At 47.7% G+C, this 10,877-nt stretch overlaps 1 protein-coding gene across 2 annotated transcripts in view; it reads left to right on the top strand.

Moving 5' to 3' along the window:
- The first annotated feature begins 530 nt into the window (after positions 1-530).
- LOC119976765 (erythroferrone-like) overlaps positions 531-10,877 on the top strand; it is a 104,747-nt gene continuing 94,400 nt past the window's right edge. For both annotated transcript variants that reach the window (XM_038817509.1, XM_038817510.1), the window contains exon 1: positions 531-1,356. In XM_038817509.1, the coding sequence (XP_038673437.1) occupies positions 1,189-1,356 (168 nt within the window). In that variant the 5' untranslated portion in view covers positions 531-1,188. The remainder of the gene's footprint in view (positions 1,357-10,877) is intronic.

Here is a 10,877-nt window from a genome sequence, read left to right as displayed (position 1 = left end):
TACCAGGTGCAGATGGAGCGACTGGAGAGAGGAATAATCACAGGTAAATTGTGATACGAAACAAACCTGTTGGACTTCAACCTGGTGTTGTAAGACTTCTTCCTGTGCCTCCCACCCAAGTCCAACGCCGGCATCTCCACAATAATGGGAAGGATTAACAAAGTCCCCCCCCCCCCCCCCCCCCACACACACACTGTCAGTGGTCAGCTGACTGTGCAATACAGAGGAGCTAACACCGAGACATATATTAAACCATAGTGTAATTGGACAAGGACTGAACCATTTTTAAAAACTCGGGTGCATGATGCACATTCAGGAGCTGAAATGGAGATGCACTCAGGGAATGAAGTTTTCCTTTTTTTTAAGCTCGGCGTATGATAGATGACGGGGAAGGATGTTGCGGAGCAGTGTGGCTGTGACAGAGTTAAGTTCTGAAACTTGAAGTAGGTGTGGAATGAGAAGCAGCCTGTTGTTGTCTGGTCGGGCTGAGGCGGGAACCGGGGCATCAGCTCGACTGGAGGTCAGATCTTTACACAGGGCGACGCCACAAGAGGCAGAAAGAAACCTCTACATGTTCAACGGAAGGAGATGGGAGGTAGAATGTACCAGAGCAGCACTGCCACCTGAGGCAGGTAGTCATCAGGGGCACTTCCCATCACCTCAGAGAGAAGGCTGATTCTCAAAGCAGCTTTCATTGTTCGGCAGGATGTGGAAAGTGCACATTTGCCTGAACTGAGTTTGCAAGCAGGGTGTCTTTGCAAAGTTCTTATTTAAGGCAGAGGGAGATCAGCTCTCTTCGACCTTTTAGTCTCAAGGCAAAATCAGATTATTATTATTATTATTAATAACCCAATCGTGAATCTTGCTTCCAAGGAATAAGGAACACCAACGACAGGTCATATTCCTTGGAGGGTTTTTTTTTTTAGAAACGAGTGTATTCGAGGACGTTTGGATCAAAAGTAACAGCATGTAGATGAAAACCTTGGAATGTGAGTGTTGGAGTTCTCTGCAAAGGGGCATGCAGATCCCAGTGTGAACTCGATCTAATAGAAAAACCCTCCAATCCAGAAACCAGCGAAATAAATCAAATCCATTCCACTGAGGAGAAAGCGGAGAGGACATCAATTCCCAATATCAGATTGATGTTTATTGTTGTCTGGCTGTGGACAGCAACTCACACGGAGACAGATGGCAGCAGCCTCGCTCGCAGTGCTCCTGACCGTTACCTTGTGTGTCGACTTTGTCTTGTTCAAGTTGGTGCAGGCTGAGCGGAGCGTTGTGAAAACCACGGGGAGTAAAGCACTGCCGGTGGAAAAGGGATTCGACCCAATAATCAACGTCCCAGACAATCAGCAGGTAAGTGAACTCACAGGTAAGCTAGACAGGGGGAGTGAGCCCAGTGCACAGGTGGGCAAGTGTGTCAGTGGGGCATAGCAGGGAGAGTGTGCAAGTCGTGAGGTTCTGAAACAGGCTGTATTCTACCTGGCTGCTTTTTTTTTTGTGTGTTTAAAACATCTTAACACCATCAGAGAAATGTGCTGCCAAGGATTGAGTTACAGACTGCGGTGTAATTGCTGTATTCAGATTGTTTATAGCTGCAATAACAGATACTCTGGGAGTTAAGTTACAGGTTGGAAATAAGCAGTGAGTTTCTATATAGATTCATGGTTACAGAGAGTGAGGTGCAGGATGGAATCTAATCGAGGGCTTCAGATGGTTTATATATAAAATAATAGGCAGCTTGGGAATGAGCCACAGGCTGGAATTTAATCAAGGGGTTCGTATGGTTTATATATAAAATAACAGACACCCGGGGAGTCCACTTCAAGGAACCTAATCAAACGCATCATATGGTTTGGATATAAAATAATCCACACCTTTCCAGTGAGTGACAGGTTGAATTTACATCAAGAGGCTTGTCTGCTTCATGTGTAGAATAATATCGGAATTAAACCAAAGGGTTTGTGTGGTGTATTTATAGAATGATGGCTTTGGAGAGCCTACAGTTCAGTTTTGTAGTGTGCAGGATATGTAATTGTGCGGTTCCTCAGATTGCTTTATGTGGCTGCACATTTGTGTGATTTAAAGGGGACAGAATTGGACATGGGATGTGCGGGAGATTCCAGCTTTCTTCACAGCCGAGTGGGATCTTGTTCAGGTGTGAGTTACAGACTGGAATCTAATCTAGAGATCTGGATGGTTTGTATTTAGTATAATGGATACCCGGGAGTGTGTTTCAGAGTGGAATCTAATTGAAGGGTTTGTGTGGTTTATACCTAGAATACTGGATACCCAGAGTATTGAATGGAATCCAATCGATGGCTCTGGATGGTTTATGCATAGAATAACAAAAAAGCTGGGAGTGAGTTACAAACTGGAATCTCATCAAGGCGTTTGGGTGGTTTACGTATAGAATACTGGATACCCAGGAGTGAGTTACAAACTGGATGTTGGTCAAGATCTTCCTAAGCTGTTAACTGAGTTTTATCTTTCTGCTTCTCTTACACTTTTTCACTTTTGCTGTCGGTCTCACACTTTTGTCTGCCTCCACTTCATTTTTCTCATTCCATCCTCTCTTTCTATGAATCACTCTTGGTCTCTGTCTCCCCTCTCTTCCACGGGCCATGCACTCCGCATCCTACCCTTACACTCCCCCCTGTAACCCTCATGATTCCCCCATTATTTTCTATCAGCTGTCCCTTGACTGGTTTGCCCAGTTTGTACCATTAGTCCTTTTTGAATAGAAAGGTCCACAAATGTAAGAAAATGGCACGGGGGTTGAGGGGATACTGTAGGATGGTGGGGGGGGGGGGGGGGGGGGAGGGAGAGAGAGAGAGAGGCTGGCGTTGGGGTGGGAGGGGTGGCGGTGAAATGGGGCGCTGGAGAAAGAGAGGAATTTCAATGGCAGGACTGAAGGGGAGCAGTGCTGGAGGCAAAGGAAGTTGCCAAAATAAAACTTACTTACAGAGAGTGCAGCAAGAGGGGGGTCAAGAAAATGGGAAGTACCTTATGATTGAAAGAGAATGTCAGAGATCTTTTGGGGGGGAAGCAGGGAGATTGAGCAGAAACTCTGTTTGTGAGGGGCCCTTGTAGTGAGCAATGGGAGCTGTGGCTGCAATCATGGGGATTATGAGGCCCCATACTGAGGCTCCTACTGAACTGGAGGCAGACGAAAGTGAGGCTATTTGATAGCCTACACGCAGATCGATGAATACACAGCAGTGAGTCACAGGCAAGTGTCGAAATAAAAGCATTTGGATGGCTTGGGTTGAGGATAAGATGGTGGTGGGTTACAGACTGGGATCTAATCAGTGGAAAACAAGAAAGGGACAATGAAGATTTGGAGACTGAGGCATAAATACACTGATGTTTGTAAACTGGTAAGCTGTTTTGTCTGAGAACCTCACGAAAACTGGCTAAGAATCTTAGCCCAGGCCTGTTAGAGATGGGATTGTCCAGGCCTGGGACGTGGTGATAGCTTTGTGTGCCAAGAAAGCTCAGTGATGATGAACATGATACTGAGCTTCAGTCTGATATCACCCGATTACCACAGCACGCGATACATTCCAGAATATTGAAATGATACCACTGTCTATTTAAAGGGACAGTGCAAAACCACAACACGCGAGACATTCCAGAACCTTCAAAGCATATCATCGCCTAAATAAATGGAAATCCTTTAGGACAGAAGCTAAGGCCATACAAGTTGAGGAATTAAGAAGAAAAATACAGAAAGGAATAAAGCATTCCCAAGGGTTGTAAGGACTAGAAAAGGTATTTCTGCGCCAACGTGAAAATTATTAGTCTGGGAGCCAGAGGAACATGAGGCTGTAGGCCCATTGACCACTTCTGGGTGAAATAGAATGTTTTGCCCATAAAACGTTTAAGAAAGGTAGAAGGGAAGAAACGGAATGAGTGACCTGAATTGAAAAAAAATGTAACCATTCAAAGGGAGGTTGTCATTGATAATGCTGGTCAAGCAGTTTCAAACTTGAGAAATAATAAGGGAGCACTTTCCACGTTGGGAGTTCTTCATGACACTCAATAGTTGGAAAGAAAGTGAGGGTGAGTGTTAAGAAAGACTGCGATGAGTCAAAAGTTGTACAAATGGGACAGAATTCTCAGAATAGGTTCCTTCGGGCTGTTTCTACTTAGTACACCGACAAGAAAGGATGCAGCAAGTAAGATATTGGCGAAACGACGGCAGGGCAAGTAGGTGACTCGGAAGTAGCAGAACACTTCAATACCTGCTAAAGCTAACTAACTTCAGTGAACCTCCCTCAAGTTAACTGGTGAGAAAAAAAAATAGAAACACTTGCATTTATATAGCATTTTTATAACCGTTGGATGTCTTAGGGTGCATATAGCCAATGAGTTGCTGTGGTCTGTTTTAATGTAGGGAACATAGCAACCAATTTGCACACAGAAAACCTCCACAAACAGCAAAATATGGAAAAGACGAAGGGGATGGATTTTCCACACACCCACCCCCCTTCCACATGTTTTGTGGTGACAAAGGCCATTTGCCAGTGGCAGGATCTTCCCAGTCCCACTGCTGTCAAAGTGTTTTCCCATTGTTTCCACCCTCTGCCACTGGGGAACCCATGGTGGAATGTCAGCACAATGGGACCGGAAGATTCTGACTGCGGGAAAGGCTGGAAAATTTCGCACCAGATGTTCTGTGTTTTGTGATGTTGATTAAGAGAAACATATTGACCAGGAAACATCAAATAATGCCAAGGGATTTTTACATCCACCCAAACAGTCAGATTGGACCTTAGTTTAACATCGAATCTAAAAGGCCATGGGCGGGATTCTCCGACCCCGCACCGGGCCGGAGAATCGCCGGGGGGGGGGTGACGTGACTCCCACCCCGCCGTCCCGATGCCGGATTCTCCGGCACCGGTTTTTCGGAGGGGGCTGGAATCGCGCCATGTCGGTCGGGGGCCGTTGGCAGCGGCCCCACCCCCGGCAAATCTCCAGTCCGCGATGGGCCGAGTGGCTGCCCGTTTTCGGCGGGTCCCGCCGGCGTAAAATACACCAGGTCCGTACCGGCGGGACCTGGCTCTGCGGACGGCCTGCAGGGTCCTCGATGGGGCGCAGGGGGATCTGGCCCACGGTGGCCTGGCCCGCGATCGGGGCCCACCGATCCGCGGGTGGGCCTGTGCCACGCGGGCACTCGTTCCCTCCACGCCGGCTGGTGTAATGGTCCACCATGGTTGGCGTGGGGAAGAACCCCTTTGCACATGCACTGTGATGACGCCAGCACACGTTGATGCTCCCGCGCATGCGTCAACTCGTGCCGACTGGCGGTGGCACTTTGGCGCCGGTTGGCGCGGCGCCAAGCCCTCCGGCGCCAGTGCGGAGTGGTTCACGCCACTCCTTAGCGCCGGTACGGCCCGCCCCGCTGGGTAGGTGAGAATCCCACCCCATAACTCCAACAATGCTGCACCCGCTTACCACTACTTGAATGTCAGCCGAAATTATTCTCTTTAAACCCTGGGACTTTGAACCTTGAACCTTGTGACTCAGATGTGAGAGTGCTGGTAAATATCGGTCAAGTTATAGGAAGATATATGAGACGGGTAAATTGGAAATTAAATTCATTCTGACCTAGAGAATAACAAGATCCATGGACCAATATCAATGTTGGAGTAAAAATGAAGTCTCTAAAATTGAGCCGCTCAAAAATATACAGGGATCAATACAGGAAAAAGTGAGAGATTTGAAAGAGTTGGGGGGGGGGGGGGGGGGGGGGGGGGAGAGGTGGGGGGGGGGGGGGGGGGGAGAAGGAATGAGAGATAAAGGACATGATTCTCAATCCATTCACGGTGGCGTGATTCTTCAGCTCCGGCTGAGTGCCAAATGCTCCGTCCTCGTTAGTAGTGGTGGCGGGGCGGACTCGCAATGGAGAATCCCAGCCAGAGCATGAGTTCCTTACATTAGTGAGCACTTAAACACACATGGATAAGAAATTATCAGCCGGTGGGATTCTCCATTGCGCCGTCAGCGCACCCATGCCCGCGGATTTCCCGGAGTTGGCCACAATGGGAAATCTCATTGGAAGATGGCGGGAGCAGAGAATCCTGCTGCCGATGAGGGCTCGCCGCCCAGGAAAATGCAGCTGGTGGACCGGAGAATCCCAAAAGACAGGCCCTCATTTAATTTCATCTTTTGAGAAGGTCAGAGACCATGATCCAAAAGAATGGGGTGGATGTTGTAAGTATGGATGTTTGTCAGTCATGTGATACACACCATATAAAGGACTTGTTGCAAAACGGATAGCTGGTATTGGAGTGAACGTGGCCATGTAGATGGGGAGGTGACAGGAGGAGATCAAGCTCCATTATCTTCTAACAATCTGTTTCATTTAATGATGGTCATCGAGTTCTCCACCATCAAGATCTTGAGTCTGCCGTTGACCTGAAATATAAGTGGACCAAACACACTGACATCATGACCATAAGAGGTAAGGATGCTCCGTAAGAAGCATCATTCCACCACCAAGACTTGGATCAGGAGCAAGATGGAATACTCACCACTTCACATTTCTTATCAATTTGTCTCTGATACAAAGAAGCTATCTGGATGGAACACAGAAACGTAAAGGATTGATTGGTCAGTCGTTGGTAACGTATTTACTCGACCCCAGCTTCAAATAACACTCTGAACATTTCCTATTTAGTGATGAACCCTAACGTTACTGTAAATTCTGCCTCTTTGGCTTTGTATTTTTAAAATAAACACAGAATTGAAGGAAGTAATTTGACTTTTATACATGGTGGAGAGTGAAGCAGTTTATTATACTGTGTGAAGATTACGGGCAGAGCTCTCCCCAAAAATCTCAAGTGTTGGAAACGAAGTGCGATTCCCGCCAGGTGGATTGACACGATCCAGATCGTAATCCGTCCATAATTAGAAATGTTTTTCGGGGGGGGGGGGGGGGGGGGGGGGGTTGAATTCTGCACTGGCACTGAGAGAGGGGCGGGCCTAAACACGCTGGGAAACCAGTTTCACAGAGATTCGCGTGCCATTTAAAAACATTTTAAAGTACCCAATTCTTCTTTTCCCAATTAAGGGGCAATTTAGCGTGGCCAATCTACCTACCCTTCACATCTTTGGGTTGTAAGGGTGAGACACACGCAGGCACAGGGAGAATGGTGCAAACTCCACATGGGCAGTGACCCGGGGCCAGGATCGAACCCATGTCCTCAGTGCCCTAAGGCAGCAGTACTAACCATGGCACCACCTTACCGCCCGGGTGCCATTTTTAAGGGTGTCATTATATTTAAGTGGCAGTCAAGGCTCCATCACCGCCGCCCCGCCCCACAACATCACCCGCACTGGGACTTCAGTGTCCCCAATACTCACCATTCTCACCGGTATGAATCCACTCTCCCTATCACCTACATGCCAAGGATCACATTCTGGCTTCAGGTTCCCCCCCTCCAATGGGTCCCTCTTCAGAAACTCCCCCTCCTCCCTTCTCACTGACATGAGGCATACCCACCCAATTGCTGGTACCAGCCCTCCTCCCAGGTGAGCGACACCCCGCTATACAGATGCCTCACCCCTTTCAGGCCCTGCGCTTCCAGGCCCCACCCCATTCAGGCCATGCCTCTTGGCAGTGCCATCCTAGTGCCAAGGTACCAGAGGACTACGACCACCCGGGTTCTCCAGTGTCCGAAGAGACCCCTTGCTTGGTAATTGTGTCAGGTTCCTGGTGGTGGAGAACAGTAATGATTCCTCAGACACAGAATGAGGTGCTTTTGCTGATTGGGAGCACCGCAGGGTTTGATACAGAGAAACGCTTATTCTAAAATGTCCCATCAAACACTCCCAAGTCAGGTACAGCACGGGTTAAATTCAGAGTCAAGCTCCCTCTACAATATCCCATCAAATCCTCCCATGGCATGAACAACATCGGTTAGATACAGAGAAAAGCTCCCGTTACAATATCCTGGGGAGGTGGTGGCATACTGGTAGGGTGGCACAACAGCACAGTGGTTAGAACTGTTGCTTCACAGCACCAGAGTCTCAGGTTCAATTCCCGCTTGGGTCACTATCTGTGCGGAGTCTGCATGTTCTCCCCGTGTCTGTGTGGGTTTTTTTCTCCGGGTGCTCTGGTTTCCTCCCACAAGTCCCGAAAAACATGCTTACTTGGTGAATTGGACATTCTGAATTCTCCCTCGGTGTACCCGAAAGGGCACCGGAGTGTGGCGAATAGGGGATTTTGACAGAAACCTCATTGCATTGTTAATGTAAGCCTACTTGTGACAATAAAGATTATTATTATTGTCGCTGGAGGAGTAATCCAGAGCCAGAATAATCCTCTGAGGACCCAGGTATGAATCTCAGCAGATGATGGAATTTAAACTCAATCGGAGACCTGAAATTAAAAGTCTAATGATGACCATTGTCTATTGTCGTAAAAACCCACCTGGCTCACTCATGTCTTTTAGCAAGCCTGCTGACCTTACCTGCTCCGGCCGCCATTTGACTCCAGACTGCCCTCAGAAAAGATTGTTTTCAATCCCTACAAAGAAAACTCAAAGGAATGAAACCGACAGACACCCGACATCGACCTCGGCACCAGAAACAATAACAAACCCAGCCCTGGATCCTGGAAAGTCCTCCTTACTAAAATCTGGGGGCTTGTGCCAAAATTGTGGCTGCACCACAGACTACTCAAGCAACAGCCTGACATAGTCATACACACGGAATCATACCTTACTGATTATGTCCCAGACACCACCATCACCATTCCTGCTTTACAGCAGAGCTGGTGGTATATTGGTATACAGTGGGGAGGGAGTTGCCTAGGAGTCCTCAATATTGACTCTGGACTCCATGAAGTCTCATGGTGCCAGGATAAACATGGGCAAGGAAACCTCCTGCTGATTATAACATACCATTCCCCTTCAGCTGAAGAATCTGTACTCCTCCACGTTGAACACGATTTAGAACAGGATTTAGATGTTTCAGGCGGGATAGAGCGGGATGTAAAAGGGGTGGCGGAGTTGCGCTACTGGTTAGGGAGAATATCACAGCTGTACTACGGGAGGACAACTCAGAGGGCAGCGAGGTGAGATGGGTAGAGATCAGGAATAAGAAGGGTGCAGTCACAATGTTGGGGGTTTACTGTAGGCCTCCCAACAGCCAGCAGGAGATAGAGGAGCAGATAGGTAGACAGATTTTGGAAACTGTTGTTGTGATGGGTGACTTCAATTTCCCCAATATTTACTGGGACTCACTTAGGGGCTTAGACGGGACAGAGTTTGTAAGGAGCATCCAGGAGGGCTTCTTAAAACAATATGTAGACAGTTCAACTAGGGAAGGGGCTGTACTGGACCTGATATTGGGGAATGAGCCCAGCCAGGTGGTAGAAGTTTCAGTAGGGGAGCATTTCGGGAACAGTGACCACAATTCAGTATGTTTTAAAGTGCTGGTGGACAAGGGTAAGAGTGGTCCTCGGGTGAATGTGCTAAATTGGGGGAAGGCTAATTATAACAATATTAGGCGGGAACTGAGGAACCTAGATTGGGGGCGGATGTTTGAGGGTAAATAAACATCTGACATGTGGGAGGCTTTCAAATGTCAGTTGAAAGGAATTCAGGACCAGCATGGTCCTGTGAGAAAGAAGGATAAATACAGCAAATTTCGGGAACCTTGGATAACGAGAGATATTGTAGACCTCGTCAAAATGAAAAAGGAGGCATTTGTCAGGGCTAGAAGGCTGGGAACAGACGAAACCTGTGTGGAATATAAGGAAAGTAGAAATGAACTTAAGCAAGGAGTCAGGAGGGCTAGAAGGGGTCACAAAAAGTAATTGGCAAATTAGAGTTAAGGAAAATCCCAAGGCTTTTTACACGTACATAAAAAGCAAGAGGGTAGCCAGGGAAAGGATTGGCCCACTGAAGGATAGGCAAGGGAATCTATGTGTGGAGCCAGAGGAAATGGGTGAGGTACTAAATTAATACTTTACATCAGTATTCACCAAAGAGAAGGAATTGGTGGATGTTGAGTCTTGAGAAGGGTGTGTAGATAGCCTGGGTCACATTGAGATCCAAAAAGACGAGGTGTTGGGCATCTTGAAAAATATTAAGGTAGATAAGTCCCCAGGGCCTGATGGGATCTATCCCAGAATACTGAAGGAGGCTAGAGAGGAAATTGCTGAAGACTTGACAGAAATCTTTGGATCCTCTCTGTCTTCAGGGGATGTCCTGGAGGACTGGAGAATAGTCAATGTTGTTCCTTTGTTTAAGAAGGGTAGCAAGGATAATCCAGGGAACTACAGGCCGGTGAGCCTTACGTCAGTGGTAGGGAAATTACTGGAGAGAATTCTTCGAGACAGGATCTACTCCCATTTGGAAGCAAATGGACGTATTAGTGAGAGGCAGCATGGTTTTGTGAAGGGGAGGTTGTGTCTCACTAACTTGATAGAGTTTTTCGAAGAGGTCACAAAGATGATTGATGCAGCTAGGGCAGTGGATGTTGTCTATATGGACTTCAGTAAGGTCTTTGACAAGGCCCCTCATGGTAGACTGGTACAAAAGGTGAAGTCACACGGGATCAGGGGTGAGCTGGCAAGGTGGATTCAGAAATGGCTAGGTCATAGAAGGCAGAGAGTAGCAATGGAAGGGTGTTTTTCTGATTGGAGGGCTGTGACTAGTGGTGTCCCGCAGGGATCAGTGCTGGGACCTTTGCTGTTCGTAGTATATATAAATGATTTGGAGGGAAATGTAACTGGCCTGATTAGTAAGTGTGCGGGCGACACAAAGGTTGGTGGAATTGCGGATAGCGATGAGGACTGTCAGAGGATACAGCAGGATTTAGATTGTTTGGAGACTTGGGTGGAGAGATGGCAGATGGAGTTT

Source organism: Scyliorhinus canicula, chromosome 13 (assembly GCF_902713615.1).
Source record: "Scyliorhinus canicula chromosome 13, sScyCan1.1, whole genome shotgun sequence".
Taxonomy (NCBI): Eukaryota; Metazoa; Chordata; class Chondrichthyes; order Carcharhiniformes; family Scyliorhinidae; genus Scyliorhinus; species Scyliorhinus canicula.
Note: the sequence above shows the minus strand (reverse complement) of the source record. Positions and strands in the feature narration are given on the sequence as shown.